We start from the raw sequence: 25,311 nt of genomic DNA on the forward strand, positions 1-25,311 counted from the left end.
GAATAAATTACGTTTTAGTTTTTTTTTTATTGTAAAAATATTTCACAATATAAACATTTTTAAATAAATGCAGCCTAAGAGACTTTATATAAGATTTACCCACCCCAAATCTTTGAACATTTACATATTTGGCAGACGCTTTTATCCAAAGCGACTTACATTGTATTTTAAGGTACACATTTACATTCTTATCAATTCTAGCTTTCCCTGGGAATCGAACCCATGAACTTGGTGTTGCAAGAGCCAACGGTTTTCTGTTTGAGCTACAGGAAAGCTTATTCCTTTCCAAACAAATAAAACAAATATTTAGACAACTTTTAGTTGTCAAATTGACCCCATACATCCAGTAAAACGTAAAAACGTTTTCTACATTACTAACGGCTTTGAACAGAAACACTTCTCGTAATGTAATGTGCACAGAGTGCTGAAAGGTGGTACAGGAAGTGGAAAGACTGTGGGCTGGGTGTGTTGAGAGGGTGGCAACAACACTGTAGCTGTCACCACAGCATCTGTGAGCCAGTTCCATGTTGTGTGTGTGAGCCCACAGTCACGAGCTCCCAGCTTTAAAAGAGAAAATCCAGCTGTCTCGCAATTCTAATACACAGGCAATACTCACTACACACACACTTAGCAAAAGTTTGCTATAAACTTCCCATCAGCACAAAGTAAAAAAGTGCTCAACTCTCCACTAAATAACCAAAGTCAAATTCCAGTACTGCCACCACCACATTAACAGATTAACAGGCGTTCACCTACATTTATTGGGGCCTGTATGAGCCCTCATGACCTTAGAGACGGAACAAATGCGAAGCAAAATGAGGCTTTTTACGACACTCCGGGCAGGATACAGCCACGCCACCTCCTCCGGATATCATAAAACTACGAGAACAGGCAACTAAAAGTTGACTGGCGTGTATGTTTGTGCATTGTGGGGTTTATTTAGTCCGACCTTGTGGAAAATGTGTATATGACGTGGGCGCTAATGAGAAGGAGAGGTGCCGTTGTCTGGCCTCCTAGCTGTGAGGTCAATAAAAGCGAGTGTCCAGTGCTAATCATCTAAGGCAGGAAGGAAGGACAGAGGGGACGCATTAGTCTGGTATAGGCCCTCTTGGACGGAGCTGTTTAATGAAGTAGAGGAGGGTTGGGTGAAGCTGTTACAAGGCAAAAACCACAGGAGCCTCTACAAAGACCTCCACATAAACACCACTACAGTCTTTATGGCAGTTAATGGACATACAAGAATGTTTTCGCCGGAGATGAGGGGAGTAGGACGGGTTTCCTCTGTAATAAACAACTGTTAGCCAACAATTTCCAGTCTGGTGGCAATAACAGACCTGCTAAACAGGAACAATGACAGAGTGAATAATTAGAAAGAGTGTATGATTGAAAGAAGAAGTGCGGTTGCCGTGGTTTCTGTTTTTAGCTACAGTTTTAATTGATCAGGTGACCAGAAGCTGAAGGAGTTACTGATAGTGACACACACACACACACACACACACTCACACACACTTTAAATTAATGATATTGCATTAAATATAATATCAAACCTAGAGTCGTTAATTCTAAGAAATGAATACTTGTATTTAATAAGAATGCATTTAATTGATCAGAAGTGACAGTAAAGACTTTTATAATGTTACAAAGCATTTCAGATTCAAATAAATGCTGTTGTTTTGAACTTTCAATTCACCATAGATGCCTGAAAAAGAAAGTATCACGTTTTCAACAAAAATATTAAGCTGCAAACATTGATAATAATAAGAAATGTTTCTTGAGTACTAAATCAGAATATTAGAATGATCATGTATTTGAATTAGAAAGGATCATGTAACCCTGAAGCTGTTTAAAATCGGATTTAGCAATGTCTGATTCATGAATGAATCACTCTTTTGAACTAGTTAAATAGATTAGCAAAATAGTTCATTCAGAGTCATTCAGACAGTGGGGGGTTTTTTTCAGTCTATAAATGTATGGCAGCCTCAGTGTTGCCAAGTCTGCAGTTTTCCAGCAGAATTGGGCTACTTTTACACTTTTACCCAGCCCGGAACGCGACTGGGCTAATTTTGGCCATTATTCGGCTAGTTTTGATTTGCATTTGGGAGGGTTTTGTTGTGCAGACCTGGCAACCTTGGGCAGCCCATTAACATGTGTTTTTTTATTTTTATTTTTTTTATGTACCGCTGATTTTTGTTGTTGTACTTTTCCATATTTATTTTACAAAAATTACATAGCAAAAATACGGAGCATGCTACTTTTGCCAAACTTGTCCAGAACTAAAGGATAGCTTTCAGTTTAGCTTAGCTAGGTATGTGTTTTAAGTCAGCATGCCCAAAACTGTTTGCTAATAGGTTTGAACATGTTACTTGGAAGGTTAACTTTAAAATGCCTTTTCCGTGTGCCTGATCTGAGCCAGCTTTTGTTTTCTGGACCAAAACCTATAAAAACACAAAATGAACTTCAGATCAACTCCAGTTGGCAACATCACACTTGACCAAAATGAAAACAGTAGCTCCCAAGCATATCAATTATGCCCGAACACAAGTCTCAGATGTTTTGGCGGAGGTCACAGGCAGTCCAGGCAGGCTTCTGTAGAGTGATTGATGACAGAAAACCAGCCATCGGTTGCGTAACCTGGACACACAGCCCTTACCCCCATTAACAAAGAAAACAGGGATCCAATTTCCACATTAACACCAGAGTGCATTTGAGAGTGAGCCTGGAGTTGTTAAAAGCCAGATCTGCTTGAATTAGATTAGATCATTGGGCTACAACACTGTTTTTTGTATTAGGAAATGACCATGACTCAGTTTTATTTGTCTAAATATTAAGATGAAGTTGAGCACTTACATACATCCGCTCATGAATGAATCAAAGAAAACATCAAATTATTACATATGTTTGAATAAGGTATTTGTTTAACAGGGAGTGGTGGCAGGTTTGGTCTTGTAGGTGTTGGTTCTAAACCCACAATCACAACAATCAGGTTTTCCAAAGACGCAATGACACACCTTCACAAACAGGTGCTGTCACGTCTTTTTCTGCTCATGCCTGATGTGAACCAGGTGACCTTGCTCTTGTTGAGCACTCAGGAGGCCGTACACCTGGTGCAGAACAATGACAGTTTGGTCACATGATGAAGGTCTTTTCAGGTCTAATCAATGTGAAGTTAAAGGGATGAGCCGGATTCCTTCACGGTGAAAATAACCCTGCAGTGTGTTATGGAAAAACCTTGACATGACTTGCTGCGGGTGAATAAGTGGAATGCTGATTCAGTAATTATGTTTAAAAATAATCATTGCACCTGGATTTTCTACATCAATATGCATTTCCTTTCTTTTTATATTTACAATGTGTTTTAAATAAAATGTTTAATAACAATTCTTTTAGTAACTACTTGAAAGAATTATATTCAGAAAAAAGAATTGAAATTTCATTACCTTAAAAGAATTTTCAACCGACTACACTGGTTGCTCTATTTGTTTTTGCTTCAAAAGGACCGACGTCATTAGTTCTAAGGTCACTGTAAAAAATATATTTTCATGATTTGTTATCTCAACTTTTTTTCTTTTGTCAAATCAACTTAGATAATTAATGTGGTTCAGATAACATATTTGGATTTTCTGTTGATTAAACCAATCTCCTTCAATCAATTTCAATGAACTCAAAATTTGAAGGTAACTAACTAGGTTACTAACGTTTTTAAGTTGAACCAACAATATTTTTTTACAGTGTGGATTACACCCGTGCACTGGATGTTTTTGAACCAGAAAATAGTTATTTTCTTTGAGAATCAGTCTACAATAAACACACTGCCTCTTTCGCCCTTTAGCATTGTTGCACAAAACTCTAGAGTCAAAGTATTTTAGCATGATGTTCCATCCACACCAACGGAAGAATGCAAGAAACCGTTGAACCGAATGACACAAACCGCATTTTCAAATTCATTGTGGACGGATATATTTCTGGTCACATTGCTCCTAATATTTCTGTCCATCAGTTTGTTTGTTTTTGTGTGTGTATCAAGGCCTGCAGAACACACAACCATACAGTCATGGCACTGCTGCATTTTCCAACATCTCCTCGTTCGTCCTTGTGAGAGCTATCGTTTCAGGCAACAAAATGAGAGCATAAACAGTTTGACATGAACTAAAAATACTCCTAGAGAATGTTTCTCTCTCACGCTTCTCTCTGCTTCCTCATCCTCTGTACAAATGGTATCATGAGATTTAAAGAGGAGGCCAGATATAACTGCTAATGTTTTGTGTCGACGTCCACATGACCACCCGATAAATGGCGCTATTCATTAGCTTTCACAGCGAGGGAAGATCCTACTTTACAACTGCAGACTGGCTTTTACTGCCTCAGAGGGTTTGGTCTTGAATGACCCCTATTTAGGTTTCATTGTGTTACATCAATGCTTAACAGTGAGGTGATCTTTTGTGAGAGGTGATTCATTGGTTTAGAGATTATTAATGAATTACTGTGAACATCTTACACATTAAGTCATTTGTCAACAAGTTACAAATGAAGAGAGTCAGAATGAATGAATCCAACAGCGCCGACTGAGGCAATTTCCTTCTAAATAACAAAACAAATGGCACACCTAATCTTCCTGTCAGGCTGTCATTTGACCCTTCATTCGAGGGTCAAACCTTTGGCTCCTCCCATAAACACGGACGGACACACACATCTCCCTCAGCATAATTATATCCTGTTGTAAAAATTCCACTGTGTTCTGGTTGCACCTTGATGGCTGAGACTCCTCAAGACAGGCGTTTTGAAGACGCAGTTCAAAAGGTTGATCCTGAGGAGGGGGAAGCGTCACACCTGATAAGGAATAGATGCAGGGCACACAGGTCGCTTTGAACCTTTTCATCTGGGTAGGAGGTAAAGAGGTTTGTAGTGAGTGACAGTAGCACATTCTTTCAGTCAGTGCCAGTCTAATTGGTGGCATACTTAGCCATTCAAAACTGAAAGTTTTCATCACATAGGGGATGTTGATACTTTTTTTTTTTTCTCGCTTTAACTCTTCTATCTTCCTGTTGCTGAGCTAAGAATGCATTAAAGTCAAATTATGCAAGAATTACCTTCACTCAACCATGAGAGAGAGAGAAGCAGTAAGCCGAGCTGTTTAAATATTGATGAGTTTAAAACAGCCGTGCTGTGCTCAGTAAACTGTTCAGGTCTTTTCCTTTCAGTGTTGCACAAAGGGTGTCAAATCATCTATCCTGCCCCCTGCACAAGATAAAACAGATCACAGATACCTCATTGACCAAATGATGCACTTAGCTTTTGTATAAAACAATAATCTGTTTAAAATAACATAAAACTAGACTAAATAAAAACATTATAAGCAATAATAAATAAACGTACACAATGTAAACCTGGATCAGTTGGCAAAACTCAAAAAATTTAAGGCAATCAGTTGCCTCAATTTTTTTAATTTAAGAAATTCAAAGTTTAAGGAAGTAGAACTGGCAGATTTTTATTTAGTACTTATATATTTTAATTGTTCTTAACTTGAAATATTACCGTACACTAATTCATATATTTAACTTAAAATGTTCATGTAATCTCTATATTATAAACTTAACTAGCTTTATAAATAGACATCCCAGCATGCTTATTACATTTATTTATGATCATTTTAGTCCATTTCCCCTTCAATTATTATTACTGTAAGTACAGTTACAGTAATAATAATTTAAGTGCTCAAATTTTTGGAATTTATGGGCTAAATATGACCCTGAAATTTCTTTGTGAGACTGCCCTGGTTAATGTGTTACTTTTGGCGTGTAAAGCAGTTGTATAGTCCTCTAATACGTTTTTGATGTAGCAAAGGTCACAGCGCATTGTACATGTGTGTCTACAGTGGATTTAGCAGTCATATCAGTAGGAAGAGTGCTAAACCAGAGTTCAGGATGTGGTCTGCGGCTGTTGGTGACAAAGGGAGGGCTGGGGTTGAACTGTTTGACAACGAGGAAGGAACTCATGCTCGGATGACACCATAACAAAACTTATGACACCATGTGGCTACTGCCAGTCACTGCTCCACTGGGAGCCGTTTACTCCCTTTCATGCTAAATGAAACTCCCTCAGCTCTGGTCCAGCAATGTTTCCTATTACCCACCAGCTTCTACACCCACATTGGCAAAAAATAAAATAAAAATGAAGTTTACTTATGAAAAGGACACCACAAAAAGTTTAATGGTTCATCTTGTGTGCAGAAATAGAACATTTGTCACCGTAGAGCAGAACATCCTGTTCCTTCACACAAGAGTCACTGGATTATCGTGTTTCGTTTAATAAAAGCGGCAGATTTGCTACGATTAGGGATTTGGAAATATGATTACCTCACTCTCTGATTAAGTAATGTGTGATAGAAAAACAACAACAACAACAAAGCAAGAAGAATCAGTGTGACTTCTGCACAAATGCTAAGAGTTTCTCTAGGAGCCCATGCATTATTTACTTTGGCCTAGTACACAATGAAAACACTTCAATCTTTAACAAGAGTACCATTGTGGTGAGTGTATTTGGGGAAGCTGATGTGTTTTGTGCCTTCACTGACTCAAGGATCCATGGTTGTTCGTCTTTAAGACGCAACGGGGCGTGAAACAGCATTGGGTGCACCTGAGCGGGCAGGAGGTGACGTGTCAGTCTCATGTCGCACTTCTGAGATGAGATATGCCGTGGTAAGACTTGCAGATGAGCTTCGGGTTTGTAGCAGCGATCGCTAGAGAGGTGCATGCCGAAACCTTTCATCCTGTCGGGGAACAACACCAGACAAGTAGTTGAATCCTTCCTTATAGCATCAGACAAACTCAGATCTTGGAATCTGGTTGATCACAGATTGTCCAAGCAGAATTGTATGAAAGTCCTTGTCCAAACCAGAGTAAAAAAAAAAAAAAGTATAAAAAGATAACTGCAACTTTATATCTCAAATTTGCAACATTATTTCTCAAAATTACAGCTTTGTAACATTACTGCGCTTTGTTTCTCATCATTGCAACTTTGATTGTCATACTGTGACTATTCCTTAAAAGTGATAGTTTGCCCAAGAAAATTCTGTCAACACACTCACCCTCAAGTTGTTCCAAACCTGTATGAATTTATTTCTTCTGCTGAACACAAAATAAGATATTTTGAAGAATGTCGTTAACCAAACAGTTAATAGGCAGTATATTCCATATTTTTTTTTCCATATGGAAGTCAACAAACTTGAGGGAGAGTAAATGATGACATTTTTGGGTGAACTGTCCCTTTAACTGACTTTGTTTCTCAAAATGTAACCTTTATATCTCACTTTCACAACTTTATTTCTTATAATCACATCTATATATCTCACAATAGTGATATTATTTATCAAAATGACTGCTTTACTTCTCGTAATTGTAACTTTTTTCCTCATAATTGCGCCTGTATATCTCACAAAATTACTTTTATATTTCATAACTCAGATTTGATATTGTTAATTTGTGACAAAATTGCAGCTGTTTCTCATAGTTGCAACTTTATATCTTGCATTATAACTTTATATTACCCAACTGTGATTATGTTTCTCATAATTGCAATTTTATATCACATTGTGACTTTAAAGTCCTAAACTGCAACTTTGTTTCTCATATATCGCATTCATACATTTTTCCTCATAATTACGATGCTTATGTCACAGTTTGACTTTATATCACACAATTGTTTCATTTTATAAATACATGTAAAATTTTATTTTACATTTTAACTTGCACAAGCTCATCCTCAGCCGTGTTGTTCCAACAGTCTCGGGTTCCCTAACTTTTTAAATATACAAATATTAAAGTGTGTTACTTATATGTGTTATGTGTATGTCAGGTAAAAAATTCCTTTTTCAGCAGAATCAGCACTTGTGTGAACCCGGACAGAGAGCCGATCAATACGTTCTTGTGTAACCCGCTCGGCCGCTGGAACCACTGGGCTAAAAACCAAATAGAAAACATCCTTCCTGAATCATTAAATGCTTTCCACTGATTGTGAATTAAACTGGAGTTGGCATGGACACATCATCATTTAATTAAACAGGCTTCTCCCGGATCCTGAGGCAGCAGGAAGAAGATAAGCTAGCGAATACAAGAGACTTAGTCATTCAGCCAAAGCATGAACAAAATGGCCAAATATACTTGACTACCTCATTTGTGTTTACATCAGCATGAAGAATGAGTAAACATCACAACACACTAAGAATGAATAAAATATAGTTGTAGCCACATTGCACATTAAAATTCTTATGAATACTTCAGGTTGACCTATGTTCATTCGATCTCTCTCTCTCTAAATCCTTAGAAAATTCTGACATCATAGGCAAGGGAGCTGCATTTGAATCCGTTCCCCCAATATTCCCCTCATCTGCTTCATTTTTGATAAGATGATTTCATACCGAAAGATTTTATGAGCCCCCTCATGAGATCTCCATACACGTGTCATGACATCATACTGGATAATGCACACTAAACTCCCACCACTTACCAAATGCACATTAATAATGTAAAACATTTTTGCATTTTAAAACATCATGTCATTGCATGCTTCCACGCCAGCTCTTTCTTCTCAGACTAACCAAACTAAGTGGTTCACGAGAAAAACATCAACAATGATGTACTAAAAACTTGCATATACGACAATGTTGTCAAAATGACAAAAAACGCAGCATGTTTATTAATTAGTTGTGCTATTTATGCTCATTGTTCATTTTTAAAGACAGTTTATACACGTTTTGGCCCTTTTGGCCTTCCATAGTTGTTGGCGATGTCACTGCGCCTAGACTGAACACATAATATAAATTATGTCACATGATGTCACCTTTTTTACAAATGTGCATTTTTGTAGTTATTTTTGTAATCTGTTTGTCAGACAACAACATTGGCTCAACCAATGGCATGGGTCTGGGGCGGGGCTATCAGGTTATTTGACCAATGGCAGCAGATCAATGTGTTTTTTTAACAGTTACAACAGTTTTTTAACAGATTTTTGTAGTTTTGTTTGGTCTGACTAGTGGCACAGAAATTACATATTTCACTAGCTAGTTTACTAACAGTAAAATTCAATAAAACAGTATTGAAAATTAACTATTCTTTTACTACAGTTACCAGAGTCTAACTATAGGCTATTTGTTGTAAAAACACACTAACCACAAATTTACCCTTTTTTTACTACAATAAAATAAAACAGGCATTTATGCAGAACCCTGTTAGTTGTCTAGATTTGTACTAGATAGACTGGACAAACTGTTTCTATGTTGCTGGGGTGTTCTGTGTGGTTAAGGAGATCACAGCAGTCTTATGCATTAGCTTCTAACAAACTCAGGTGCAAGTTTTGTGTTCACTTTCAGATGACTCACATTCCCACATTCTGAAACACGTGAGATTAGAAAGAGAGTGTGAGGTTTTATTCTTAGTCTGGGCTCAGTGTTCCTGTCACTGCCTGGCCTGGAGGATTTTGAGGCCTCAGCCACCTCATGAACGCCTACAACTTCACTTTCATGTGTGACTTCTGCTAGAGAAACAGAAACCATGCCAACCATCATCATCACAGAATCAAGAACAATCCTGAACTTTATCTGACCAGATGACCCTCTTTTCATTTCTGGAAATGATGGATAGAGATAAAATGAAGTGTGTGGCGTCAGTGCAACTTCTGGTCTTTGTTTTGGATCTGTGAGGGAAATATTGCACCTCTCCAGCGAAACGTGCATCAAACGCATTCCTTCAATCCGCTATTGACCAGCTGGCGCCGCAGACACCTTGGTTCTCCCTCAGCCCATCTGTTCCCACACCTCTCCAGTATTCCTTATTTACTGGACCTCTGGATTGTTGTAAACATTGAGGAGTGGAGGGATTTATCTTTTTGTTGAGGTGGATCGACAACAAAAAGACAAAATAAAAAGAAATAAAAAGTTATAGAAGTTATAGAAGGTCAAATGAAACATTTCCTTTCTTAGTTTTCATTTTGCTCATTATAGCGCTAACTGGTTAAGAAAAGCACTTTCTATTAATTAGAACAAGATGTCACAATAACACCCTTGATCAGCCTTCAAAAAAGGGAGATAGTAGCCTATCTTGTATGGCACTAGCACTTAAACAGATATAAAAGATATATAAATATTTTAAATTAGCCTTAGGTTAGCACGTGAATAGCTTAACCTATTAGCTTTGCATACCGCTAACAAGAACTGAGGGAGGTGAAGAGGATTCTACATGAGGATACAACATTAGCTGTGTCCCAATTCAGAGGCTGCATCCTTCGAAGGATGCAGACTTTAAAGGCCAGCCTTCTAAGTCTGCGAAGGTCAGGCCGAGCATTGTTAAAGGGATGGTTCGGAGTAAAATCAACCTAGGGTCCTTTGCACCATGACCTCGAGCCAAATAGCCCCCCAGAAGCCAGAAGCCTTTTTTCCCATGGTCGAACATTATTAAAGTTAGAGCTTATTTTGAAATATCAGCCGAATGGCTTAGTGCAGGCGCTAATGGATCCTATGATGTATCTCGTAAATTACCCCACTAATAATGCCCAGAATGGTACCAAACTTCTACAGTAGTACAAATAGGTTCTGTACTCATAAAACGAGGCATTGGAAAATCAGCCTTCATCACGCCACTGTGACGCAATCGGTCTTCGAATGCAACCTTCGAAGGATGCAGCCTCTGAATTGGAACTCAGCTGTTTCTGATTTGCTTTTGTTTGATCTAGTAAGCACTTTCTGTATACTTAAATAATGCAACTGAACAATTATGCAACTTCCAAAATGCTTCCTGATGTTTTTATATGCCACTTTTCTGGCTACTTTATTCTTAAAATTCAGTCCCTTTCCAACCAGCCTCCCAAGATGATTCCAGATGATTCAACACTTCTGCTGTCAGCACATCATCCTCAAACTCCTTCTAACTTGGCTAACAACACGACTCATGACTCAAAATAAGGCGTGACAACCGGAAAGCAGCAAGATGCTAAAAAGAGCAAACAGAGTGGGTGCTGGAAGAAATGCCCCACTTTGAAAAAAAGAAGAAAGGAGAAAAGATATGAAAGACGCATCGAGACTCCCTTCAAATACGTAATACTGAGTGAAAAAGGATGGAATGGGAATAGGGAGGAGGGAAGAGGGGGTTGACTGATTCATCCGGTTTCATAGGCAATTTATTTTGATTCAGTGGAATAACAAACTCTCGAGGGGAAACCTGAGGAGAGGGAGCGAACATAATACAGGCCAGATATGGCTGATGACGTCAAAGCGGAAGAGAGCTGGATTCTCCATCTCAAACAAAGTAGGACAAAATACAGGGGCACGCAGTTTGATTGTGTCAGACATGACATCCTTAAGGAATCCCTTCCAAGCCATGTCAGTCCTATTTCCAAGCGAACAAAAGAGTTCATTAATAATAATAAGCATACTCTTAGAGAGGACAAATGGATGTTGAAATATATTGACAAGAGGTCAGAGTATAAGTTCCCTCTGATTATTATGTCAATAGATGACAATAATACAACATTCAACCAGCGTTCCTCTTTTATAAACAGAATCTGTTTGCTTTTGACGGCGCAGTGCGGATACCTATGGTGGCTTGTGATGATTGGCGGCTGTGAATATTCACAGGTTTTGATCTTTTTGAAGGGAATGTGGGAGGGTTATGAAATCCAGCCAGCCCACCGCCCATTGATAAACACTAGGAGGGATTCTCAGGCAGTTATGCAAGACATTAGTCATCCTGGCATGATTCATTTTGTCTCTCTCTCCTCACACTCCCCCGTTCAAAATCTTCTTCCGTTATTATTATTTTTTTTTATGAGATGGAGGGGGTGCTGACCTCATTTTCAAAGGGATGCTATTCTGGGTCAGTGGAGGACAGACCAGTCAAATGCCCGTTCAGCAAGAGTGGGAAAGGTTTATCTGTCCTCATGCACCATTGATGATTCTGATCATATTGAAGCATTTACAGGCCAAGCAAATGGTGAAACATCACAATATGACTCCAGTGGTTCTCATGTGGTAGGTCTGTTCTCAAAATAACAATAAATCAAACAATAAAGAAAGACTTGTGATATAACATAGCATCTACCAAACGTGTTAAACCATGACCTGCTAGTTGAAAAATACTGCTTTATGACATCATCAATGCTATATTGGATAGATGCATCTATGGCTCCTCAATGGATCCATTATTGAAAGAGTTCTTGTAATCGTCTCTACCTCAATGGCACAGCATAAAGTAGATTTTTAGTGCAATGTCACGTAAAATCATGCTATATTTTGTCTCTTGGAGTTTGTACACTTCTTTGTCTTTCCTGACAATACAGCGCTAAAAAAATAAAAATCAGACTGCACTAGTTCTCTGTGCTCCTGAATCAATGACATCATCGTGCCTACGTCAAGCCCGAACCACTGCACTGGCATGTGCTCTGCCCCCCTTTTCCCAAAACGACCTGTCCTAATAAAAAAGCTTGCGTATGGAAAGACTTTCCACATTTTTCCCAGTACTATCCTACCAATGGTTTGAAATGTTTTCAGCCAATATAAACCCACATCTTCAGACTCTGAATTGTGCTTCAAATCCATTTTTGCACACCAGCGTTTTCTCACAATTCGTGGGATTTTGGGCAGAACGAGTGCACGTCTGTATTCCATTGCAACTTTGCCTTTGTACTGCGGTGCCTTTGCAATGACGTCATTAGCTCCTTCGTCTTCCTCACTGCTGATGAAGATGGGGGTGTGGATGGATGAAGCTGTGCTCGTCCTCACTCGCCCTCCTTCATCTTAGTGATGCCCATTTTTCGCTATACACCCCCTCCCCCCACACCCCAGTGCAGGCCGGGAATGTGAATAGAGAAGAAATTATATGAATGAATCAGCAGCCATTCTTAATCTCATCTCTTCTTTCTATCTCTTCCCCCCCCTCCTTCCATCATCTCAGTGAGAGAGAGAGAGAGCGGGGCTGTTGCCGTGCAGATTATGGGCTGTAATCCTCAGGCAGTGTGAGTGTGGATGACAGAGTTCCCTTACCCCCCCTTCCTCTACATCGAATGGCAGGCTGCATGTTTCAAGCTTGCACATGTAATGGCGACAGAAGCCACTAATACCTCCAGCATCCCTCCCTCCCTGAGCCACAGCCGCAGCGTGGAAGCTGCCGGTCCCTGAGCTTCAGCATCCATTCAGGAAAAAGTCGGGAGGGGGGAAGGGGAGGTTCATATACCGCAGCATGCGTGTGAGAGTCGCATTGTGAATGGAAAGGTTGTGCGCCATTCACAAGTCAAATTTAAATTGAAGTAGCAAACAGGATGCATTAATGAATCTACATAGTCTATAAAATATTTAAATTATAGTGTATGTATATATATGTATATATATATATATATATATATATATATATATATATATATACACAAGTTTTTGTACAAGTTTTCATAATTCCGATTTTTTTAAATGTTTTTGAAAGTAGTTTCTTATACTCTCCAAGGCTGCTTTATTTTGATCAGTCAGATACAGTAAAACAGTAATATTGTGAACATCTATGTAGAAAACAGTTCTGCTGTTTAATATTTTTGTAGAAACGTGACACATTTATCCCCCATCATGTGCCACTGAAAATTCAGCTTTGCCATCCCAGGAAGAAATTATATTTTGAGTTTGAGTTATTTTGAAATCATTTCTTTAAAATGTAATAATATTTCATAATAATACTGTTTTATTTTTTATAAAATAAATGCTGCCTTGGTGAGGATAAGAAACCTCTTTCAAAAACAGTAAAAATTAAAATTATTAAAATTAGTTCATTCCTGTGTGAGGTGCAAATTCAATTTCCAAATAATTCATGAAGGGAAGCTAATTCTTAAGTTCAGAATTTTACTCAACCCTGGAGAGAGAGAGAGAGAGAGAGAGAGAGAGAGAGAGAGAGAGAGAGAGAGAGAGAGAGAAGAATGGAAAAGAGAGAGTCTGTGTAAAGAGAATGCATCTAGATTTAGACCACATTTTCTTCCTTTGTAAAGCAGAGCTAAAAATAATACCTAATGGATTCAACAGATATTAGCATTGAGTGTGGCAGATAATCAAAGGAACAAGGGATGAATGAAAGCTTTTGAATAATGAAAGTAGGCAGACAAGCAAAAGAAAACGAATGGATGAAACACATGACAGAGAATTCTGAGTTCAAATCCTGAACAAATCAACCATCAAGACTACCGTTTATAAAAAGAAGACCATCATAATGACCATTTTACATAATATTACAAAATGATTCTCAAATTTGATTGGCTGATCGCTGTACATTAGTGGTGGGGATTTTGCACATTTACATTATTATGCCAGAATGCAGCAACAAGTGGCTTTTTTTATAAGTGAGTCATTTAGTCAACGATTCATTCAACCACGCTGATTAATTTCAGGAAAGAAACAAGCAAACGGTCTTTATGGACGGATTCATTTCACTGAACCAATGAGTCCAAAACACTGATTCTTTCATTGAACTGCCTTTGAGTGAGTTATTGAATCATTCACTCAACTGATTTGTTCAAAAACACTGATTCATTCAGGAACAAAACACCACTACTGTGTTGCTCTGAGACACACAATGGCATTGACTGAAACTATCCATTGATGGAGTAAAACAAGGCCATAAAGGGCCATTCACAATAACTATAACGATAACTATATTAGAGTCCACACCAGTGGATGATAATGTTCTTTTAATCATAAGTGAATGCTGCATGTGGTCTGCTGCTTTATATGCTCGGGTAGATTATGATTGGCTATTAATGTTTTTATTGTTCAACAGCAGTAAAACATTGTTCTGAAAGGGATTTTCCAGTGATATTTTAAAAACTATATTGTTATCATTATTGTTAAGGCCTGTTCACATCAAGAACGATATAGTGATAGTACTAGTGAACTAGTGTCCACACCAACAGATGATAACGTTGGCTGCATTGGAAACTGTATACTTCCCTACTAACTATAATCGGCTAGTAGGTGCAAAACAGTATGTGACAAAAGTAGAATGTCCAAATTCACAGTACTCATAAAAGAATAAGCAATATATCCCATGAGGCCACAGGAGAGGATTTGTGAATGGCAGTGAAGTGACACAACTGACTCTGGTAGGTCACGTGACAGTAACTACATGGCTGATGTAGTATGTCTGGATTATATAATAATACTATACAGATTCATACAATATAGAACATGCTTTTTTTATTGGTCGCAATATACTTATTCAAAATAAGTACCTCAAAAGAACATGCAGCCGTTCTGTTTATTTTAATAGCGCGCTGCAGTTTTGTCATCTGCCACTTTAAATGCTTGAGCATTCTGATTGGCTGCTAATGATTTTATTGTTCATTAGCTGGACAAAAACGTTCTGAAAGTGATTCCAACTACATAAGCTTCTCTGTGATGTTATCGTTATAGTTGTGGTGGTGTGAACTCATAGAACTAGAACGATTTTTAAAGCTTTATCGCATTAGTTTTCGTCCTTGGTGTGAACTGGCAATACTGTGTCATGGCTACGGCTGAATGATATGATATTCATAACAATGGCAATCTTGCTCTTCTGATACGTAAATATGTTCTCTAAACCTTGGTTAAAAACTCTAGCTGTACAGAAACAACTGAGACTGTTCACTCAACAACAACAAAAACCTAGATATATAAAAAAGACTCTATTCCCCCATCACCAGTACGCAGATTTCCAAAAAAGGCGAGTCATAAAGTGATCTAACTTGGATGTAATGTAACACAGATGTACTGGAATCTATTGTGTCTTCGAGAAGTCGTACTGAGACTTGAACAAATCAGGCATTCTTGCTGCATGAAGCAATATAAATTCAGCCATGCACTGTAGGCTATGATTCATAACAAGCAAATAAATAAATCAGAGGAAAGGATATCGGTACACCTCGTTTTTTGTCATCCACAAACCTTCTTTCTCTGTGTCTCTTTGACATTAAAATGGCATGAGTTCCTTTATAAGACGACACAGAGTAATAGAAATGTCATTTAGGGCACAGTTGCTGGTGGCAGGGATGACATCATCCCTCGCTAATCCTGCGTCCTCTCAGCATGTCATTAAAAGCCAGTGGCTAGTGACCCTTCCGTGTCACTATTGACTGTCCGCTCTGTGTTCACAGGAAGCTAACTGGCCTGATTCGGTTGAACAGACATGTTATCAGTCCTTTCCTGTTGGACATGTAACTGTTCTAGAGATTAAGAACAGATGCCATTGTGGTGACCTGGAGAAAGACAGAATGGTGTAGTTTCAGCACTTTCCATCAGAGGCTAAACTGGACCATGAACCAGCCAAATCTTGAGCCCTAAACATGATGTTAAATATTCACCAGGTGTGATCAAGTGCAAATCCTAATGTTTAAGCGCTCATGTGACGGCAGCCGTATTTCTTCTTTGGGTTCATTTTATTCATTACAGTAAGCTGTGAGAATTCATTCATGGGTTACCATGGATATTTCTGCCCCAAGGTTGATGATGTCAGGAGTTTGCTGTGGTGCATATGATGATACATGCTGCCATCTGCTGGACAGACTGCAGTAGAGGATTCAAAAAAGGGGTGTTTGAATATGATTTCACTTTTCTAACTTTAGTTAGTGTGTAATGTTGCTGTTTGAGCATAAACATCTGCAAAGTTACGACGCTCAAAGTTCAAAGCAAAGGGAGATATTTTCTTTTAAAGAAATTGCTTTTTAAGGACTACAACAAACGGCTGGTAGCAGGGCTGGACTGGGACAAAAAATCGGCCCGGGCATTTTGGCCCAGACCGCCCCACTATATGATCATAAACACCACCCTTCTTTGCACGCCCTTAATTATATGCATACCAACTCCTATTCATTAAAACCACTAATGCCATGTAATGAGTGAGTATAGGAACGAGTGAGAGTTAACAGATGAAATAAGTAAAAATGTGATATTTATTAATACGGTCCAACTATACTTCACAGTGTTGAATACTAAAACAAGGTGTAATCTGCATTGGCATAGCAATACAAGTGTTTCTTACAGGATTTTTGGTAAAACTGTAATTGGTGGACCATGGTCCTTCTAGGGGGGTTCGGGGGCATGCCCCCCCGTGAGAAAATTTGGTGCATTTTAATGTTAAATTCATCAATCTGGTGCACTTTGAAAGTTCAAAATTAAAAGCTCCAAACCATATTCAGTGTGCAAATTAAACAAAGAAAAATTCAAACCTCTTTTAGTTACAGTGTCTATTTACATTACACCTACTACATAATAATAGTTATAGCCTAATATTAATCCAATGACAGTAATTTTTTCTTTTTCCATTCGTATTTTTTCAGCCCCACCAATTTCTTTCTCTTCTTTCCTTCTTTTCGCCATTCTTACCGTCTGTCTCTCTGTTGTATTCACACAAACCCAAACCTAACCAAAAGTAAACTCCTTTGATCGGCGCCCGCGCCTTTGAGCCAATCGGATGTCAGGAAAAACGAGGATCAGTCCAAGTTGGGAGGGGCCGCTCATATCCCCCCTCAAGATTGGAAGTATTGGTCTGGCCCGGTCTGAAACACACACACAGACACACAGCGTTCCGCTGCCGCTGAGCGGCCGGCCAGGCCGGTACGGTAGCTAATCATTTGAAAAAAATATTCTGCCCACCGGCCGGTTCGGCCTGAAATGGACCGGCCGTTCGGGATTGTTCCCGGTATTCCCGATTGCCAATCCGCCCCTGGCTGGTAGGGACTACACGACATTCCTCCGGGGTTAGTGACATCACTAACCTTAAAATTTACATAAACCCCACCCCCGGAACGCGATTTATAGATTATCAAGACAGAATATGCTAATCAATGACTAGAAGATAACTACACATAAGCTACATAAATTCATCAACCATTCAGAAATGTTGTCTACATGTTGTCACTTCTTCTGTCACATCTTTCTGACTCCGGTTTGAACATAAAAGGCTAAAAGTTTTTGAAATTTCCAGTGCATGTCTGTGTGAGGTAAAAGGACACAAGTTGTTGTAGCTCCACCCCCTGTGCTGGGAGCAGCAGCTCATTTGCATTTAAAGGGTCAGACACAAAAACGGGTGCGATTTTGTTCACCCTCAAAAAGTGACAACTTTAACATGCTTTATAAAAATATCTGTGGGGTGTTTTGAGCTAAAACTTCATATACACACTCTGGGGACATCAAAGACTTATTTAGTCTTTGTTTACATCTTGTGAAAAGGGCATTATACCACCCCTTTAACAGTTGGAGGACATTGAAATCAGTTATACAACAATTGAATAGAATGAAGAGGAAGTTTGTAAAGTGTTAAGTGTTTCTTTAAAGGGGCTATTTAGCAAACTTGTAGCATTACATTTGATTAATTTCATCTAAATTATTATTTAAAATGTATTTAAATAATTTCATCCTTTAAATCCAGGTTTCTAAAAAATGTTAATGTAATTTTACATGACCTTTTTCTTACAGTACCTTTAACACATTCAATTCACCGTGATACAGTTCAGTGTCAGCTATTGCTATATATTGTTTTACCCATTTTTAGAATTAAATGCTTTAATTTAAGAATTAATTTATATATTTGTGACTTCAAATGTGAGAATTTGAGGGGTAAATTTGCTCACTCAAAACAGTATCACTTTTAAAAGCCATTAAAAACAGCATGTAAAACTGTGAAAACAGTAAAAATTTAAAAAGAACAAAAGTTAACCCTGTAAAGCCTGGCATATGAAATATAGACAGAAAACAGTTATTATTGTTATTATTATTTAAATGAAACAGTTTATTGAACATTTAGACAAATATTTCAAAAGATTTTTTTGAATGTATGTGTTTTTTTGTTAAGTATCATATTTGATACGTCAGGCCTTTATGGCTTATACAGAATGATATAGTGAGAATATGTAGCGCTATATGCAATTTGTTGTAGTTGCTGTTATTTATATATAACCAAAAAGTAAGATTAAAATCGGATAGCTTGAAATGTAAATAATCTTTAAACAGACTTAAACAAAAATGCATATAAATATCAGTTGTCACTCTATATCTCCCTTAGATTAGTTTTATTAAATATTACTAACAATATGTTTACTTTATAAAAATCATTAAAGATTTCATAACAAACAGACACGCGAACAACGACCTGAAGGTGGACGTTTTTAGGAGCCTTTTACTTGCTAAAAAAGTATAAACTATCAATCAGACGACAAAAGGCATGTAAGTAGCATAACAGGTTTTTAAGCAAAGTTTTGATCATGTAGATCATTAGGCCTTGACCAAAATGTGTTTTTGTGTTTCATAATGTTTTAGTCATTTTGGAAAAAGGCATCTACTAAACAAGTTAAAAAAATGTATGGGTGCATACAAGTTATTTTAGTTTAAAAGGGAGGGGTATTACAAAAAAGTCTTGTTTTTCTCTAAATCATGCTCAAAGCTAAATAGCTGGCCAGATGTTCATAAAATATTCTACTGTATTATTATGTATTGTATTGCTGGATTATGTTCATTCTGAATATAACCACTATGTTAACTTAGAACCATAATGAAATGTAATCATGTAATCCCTGTCCTGTAGCAATATGAGCATGCAATGAATGCTCAAAATGGATGTTCTATGGAACTGTACAAAAGTTAGGATACTCTGGCTTGCATATCCATGTCACCACATGCAAACAACTCCACCGCAAACAAGACATAAATCAACTGCAAATCATATTATGTTTGTGGTGGGGTTAGCATTAGTAGTATTCTCTCATTTCCTTTTCTTCATAGAAATCCCCTAAGACCCCCTTTTGCTTGGGGGCCTCTAAATAACATCACAGCTTGTCCATATGGAAACTCTGACCATTCTTGGCCAGTTCTATGAGAACACAAAACAGTTTTTAATTTTAGCTAAGATCTCATTGGTTTAAGGGGAAATGAAACAGGAAAAATATGTTTGGTCTTATTTGATGTTAAAGTTCTTCTTAAATCACATTTATCTCCACTGTGTTTCTTTGAGGAATTTCCTCTGTGAACTGATAAAATATCATTCCTTATGTTTTAAGTTTATGTGTTTGTCATTTAAATGTTAAAATATCCCAGTATTATATATATCTATGTATTATATATCCCCAGATATCCTAGTTATAAAGTACCATATATCCCCACAATATCTGCTATTATATATCTCCAAAATATCCCAGCCAGTTATAGAGTATTATATATCCCCAAAATATCCCAGTTATAGTTTATTATTTAGACCCCAAATATCACAATTATAGAGTAGCTGTATCCCAAAACAGCCCAGTTATTTAGTATTATAGAATGCCAAAATATCCCCAAAATATCCCATCTATCGAGTATATCCCAAATTACCCCAGTTATATATTATATCACCAAAATATCTAAAAAAATATACCAGTTACACAACCATTTTTCTTAGTATTTCATTCATTTATATATATATAATATATATATCACATTATCTATATATAGTCACATTACCTATATAGCATTGACATATCTATAGTCAGTCAGTCAAACCATGTGAGGTTCATGTGAGTCAATCTACATCTAATTCGCATTTTCTGTGCATGAACAGTGCATCGATAAGGCAGGATTACATGAAAGAGTGTTTGTGTGGTATAGGCTGTGTTTCTGCCACATCTGAGTAAATTGATTTAACTCGCTCTTTCAGGGTCTGGACTCATGCATGTGGTCTACTCAATATTCCATAAGCCCACTCTGTTTTGCTCAAACGATCCCCTCACGAGACCGTATCAGATTACAGAAGGTTATGGTGTGCAGTTTTTTTTTTTTTTTTACTTTTTTACACTATGTCCCAAGACTGTGTTTGAATTCAAGCTGATTTAAATGAGTACTTTTATTCAGCAAGGATGTATAATTAAATTGATCAAAAGTGACATTTCTTTTTCAAATCATCAAAGATTCCTGAACAAAATGTATCACGGTTTCCACGAATATATTAAGCAGCACATTGATAATGATGTAAACAGAAATAAAAAAGAAATGTTAAAATAAGAAATGTTTCTTGAGCAGCAAATAATCAAATTTTAAATTGTAATAATATTTCAAAATATTACTTTTTTATTGTATTTTTAATCAAATAAATGCAGCCTTGTTTCGAAAACATTAAAAAAATAAAATAAAATAAAAATATAATTATAATGACCTTAAACCTTGAACTGATTCATCCATATATAATATAATATAATATAATATAATATAATATAATATAATATAATATAATATAATATAATATAATATAATATAATAATATAATATAATATAATATAATATAATATAATATAATATAATATAATATAATATAATATAATATTATATAATATAATATAATATAATATAATATAATATAATATAATATAATATAATATAATATAATATAATATAATATAAAAAGGGAAATCTGGACAAGGGAAAGAAGGCCTCAAAACTTATAAGGCAAAAAAAAAAACCACTTCTGTATATTTATACGTTTGTCCAGCTGTTCGACACGGGGGTTGGTGACCATGTTTGAAAAAGCAAAAGACACAAACAAAAAAATTCCAGGTGAAAAGTTACGCAAGTCACATCTCAGCATCTATTATATGATTCTGACCCTGTCAGCCAAGCTGTCACCTTTCACCCAGATTGTGATGAGTTTATAAGGGCTCTTTGAATATCTATTGATTGAAAGTATTTTATTTGGTTGTTGGCTGATGAGGGGGGCAGGATGAAAAAAGAGGTCACAGAGATCAACTGATTCTTTTATTTATCAATCCAACAGACGAATGCAAAGCCATAATGACAAGACCGTTTAAAAGGGAGCTGCTCTGACACACTATAATCAATTATAATTGTGACAGTGAGAAGGCATTTAGAGCAAATAGGGTCAGAGCTGACATCATCAAAATGGCAGTTCATGTAATGATGATTCCACAAAACTGCCATCAATTTCCATGCTGGTCTAGGCCAATTCATGCTGATTTAGTATAGTGTATAGTCCAGACCAGCACTGCCATGTTCCTCACAAGCAAATCTTGATGGGAATTGTTCACTTAAAAATGAAGATTATTAGTTGTTTCAAACCTGTATGGATTTCTTGCTTCTGCTGAACACACACACACACACACACACAAAAGATATGTTAAAGAATGTCGTATTGTCGTACATTGAAGAATGTAGTATTTTTGTATCTATGGAAGTCAATGGGGTCTATCAACTGTCTGGTTACTGACATTCTTCAAAATATCTTCCTTTGTGTTCAGCAGAAGAAAGAAATTCACACAGGTTTGAAACAACAAGTAAATGATACATTTTTAAGTGAACTATTCCTTTAACCATTATGTTTTGCTGTTTAAGTTAATCAAAAAGCATGATGGCTATACAACTGTACACCAGCACTCCATGCCTCATAAATGCGATTGACTATATGCTGGTCTAAATATAATAATTTGATAGGAAAATAATTTTAAAATGCCTCAGTAAATTTTTTTATTAACTGTGTTTCCTTACCATATATGTTCAAACAACACATTGATATTATATTATATTATATTATATTATATTATATTATATTATATTATATTATATTATATTATATTATATTATATTATATTATATTAATTATATTATATTATATTATATTATATTATATTATATTATATTATGTCAATGTACTATAATGTTAGGCTACTAAAAAATTTAAGATATATTTTATTATTATTAATTGTATTTAAAATAATTTTGATGGGAGAATGAGAAAGCAATAAAAACTGCTGTTTCTTTACCATATACGGTCAAACACTAAATGTAATTTTACAGTCTATTTTGATTCACTTTAATTTATCCTGTGTTCTATTTTACTACAAAACAGATTAAAGAAGTTCAAGTAAGTTGACACTTTAACATCATAAGGAGATATCTGTTCGGTTCTTGATAAACACTGGGTTGATTCCTTCTGTTTCTGCTTTACAAAGTGTCTTTCCCAGACTGGAGCATAGATTTTGATTTGCACCGCTCTAGTCAGCGTGTCTCCTGTTCCACTGGACGCAAAAGGACACCCCCTGGTCCTCCTCGTGCTCAGTCAGGGTTGGTTTGATCTGCCTAAAATCAACACAAACACTGGGAGCACTCGTGTGGTCTTGGGCCCTATCAGTGGCCGTATAGCGGTCCTCAGACTGGCACATGACTCCAAAACCCTTGGTCAAGCTGCCGATTACATAAATGCTTCAAAAGTTCAAGGCGCATGTATAACACAGCTCTGGTTTCCTTGACGACCAGCAGACTGCAAAGGCCAGTGTCTCTCTCTCTCTCTCTCTCTCTCTCTATCAGAAGTGTGGCCGCCGTCTCTCTCCAAAACCTACAGGTCAGCTATGCATCTCACTCAACAGGACCAAAAGCTTGACATTGTGTTAAGAAACCATGGAGCCACAGACTCAACTTTTGAAGTAAGTGCCAAAAAATGCTCTAAATAAAAACCGCTCAATTCTGAGGAAAACAAGTTTTATCAATTGCTGCTTGTTTCTTTTCACCACATGTGATTTTATAGAAAGCCTTGTTTTGTCCGTTTTAGTTACGAGCAAGTCAATACATGGGTATCACTTTACAGTAAGTTTTCATTTGTTAACATTAGTTAATGTATTAACTAACTTAACTTGAACTATTTACTCATTAATGAGCAATACATTTGTTACATAATTTATTAATCTATGATAACTCTAGTTAATAAATATACAGCTGTTCATTGTTTGTTCATGTTAGTTCACAGTGCATTAACTAATGTTAACAAATACAACTTTTCATTTTAATAATGTATAGTGAATGTTGAAATTAACATGAACAATGAACTGCACTTCTACTGCATTTGTTAATGTTAACGAATGTGAAACAGTACTAGTGTATATTGTTTTCTGGAGCCATGTGGTGGATTATGGGTTAACAGAGGTTAATATATCTGTGATATGTGACAGAATGCAACTGTTCAAACTGGATTCCAAATTTCGGATCATTTTCAAATCATCATAACCATCTTGTCATAGTGGAATTCTGCAGCACTAACATGAGTAATCTGAGAAGTTAATAACAAATAATTTGTGGTCTTGGGAGACCATGAATGCTGGGCTTGTTGAGGTAATATTAAGCCAATGGTTTAGAGAAATTCTTGTTGCCACCACATTATTAATATGCTTTACAGGGCCAGTAACACACATAACCGCAAAATCAGAAAAATGTCATATGCAATGAAACTGCATATGAAGTTCAGTTTTAAATAATTAAGTCTGATTCCAATATGATGTAAGAAAAATATTTGCAAGTATAATTAATGAACACACTAGAAAAATTATTTCCGTAATCAGGATTACACACTACATTTACATTGCAGAATATCCTACAGTTATTGAAATAAAATCACATTGTAAAGCATAAACATATATAATTTATTTATTTATTCATTCTCTGTTAATGCGTCTTTAATAATTAAGTTTATTATTCATTCATTACAGATATATAGGCTATGGGTTATGTAATAGCCTAATTTTTGGGAGGCTTCGTCCATAAAAGAAAGCATTATTATAAAATATAGCATAACAGATATGAATAAGTTTAGCTCTTGTCAATTTGTTTCATATGTTGTGGAGGGAAAGGCTGATAAAGACCAGAGTAATTTAATTACGGACTGAAAACAGATTTAGAAAGGTCAAATGGCTTTGGGGGAAACAGTGGGACACCATCTTGTTGTTTTAGATAAACACTTACTTCCTTAAGTGCAAAAAATAGACACCATAGTCCAACAATAACCAACACTCCTCCCTCAACCAGCTTTTAATATTTTGCAGATACAGGCCAACTGGGTTTAATGAAGGATCAGTCACCATGTGGAATTTCATGTCATGAGCAACTACATCATTGATTAAACGTTTACATAATATAACAATCATAACTGCAAACCTAAACAAAGCATTAGTCAAAAACAGTGAATAACAACACAGCCTGGTTGGGAGGTAGGCTACTACTGTATACGTACTTAAATTAGTAGCCTATTATATTTAATAAAAAATATAACTTACAATTTGTCCAGACTAATTCTGCCTTCACGTGATATTGGAATTATCGTAAAAAACGCCTAGTTTCTTAACAAATTGGACATGAACGCCGTCTCAAGTCAAAATTGAATGCAATGAACTCGTAATCACGACTTCAGAAGTGGGAAGTAGGAAGTTTCCGATAGCACGTGAAGGCAGAATGTGTGTACTTGACGGAGACAGCGGTGCAAGACTCGAGGCCTAATAATGTGAATGAAATACCCACCA

The 25,311-nt window shown here is 36.6% G+C and overlaps 1 protein-coding gene across 1 annotated transcript in view; it reads left to right on the forward strand.

The window, feature by feature from the left end:
• Nucleotides 1-23,211: 23,211 nt before the first annotated feature.
• LOC311070613 (solute carrier family 23 member 2) overlaps nucleotides 23,212-25,311 on the forward strand; it is a 29,670-nt gene continuing 27,570 nt past the window's right edge. Inside the window, exon 1 of the mRNA XM_084094576.1 lies at nucleotides 23,212-23,448. Within this exon, the coding sequence (XP_083950702.1) occupies nucleotides 23,374-23,448 (75 nt within the window). The 5' untranslated portion in view covers nucleotides 23,212-23,373. The remainder of the gene's footprint in view (nucleotides 23,449-25,311) is intronic.

This window comes from Abramis brama, assembly GCF_963993115.1.
Source record: "Abramis brama genome assembly, chromosome: 20".
Taxonomy (NCBI): Eukaryota; Metazoa; Chordata; class Actinopteri; order Cypriniformes; family Leuciscidae; genus Abramis; species Abramis brama.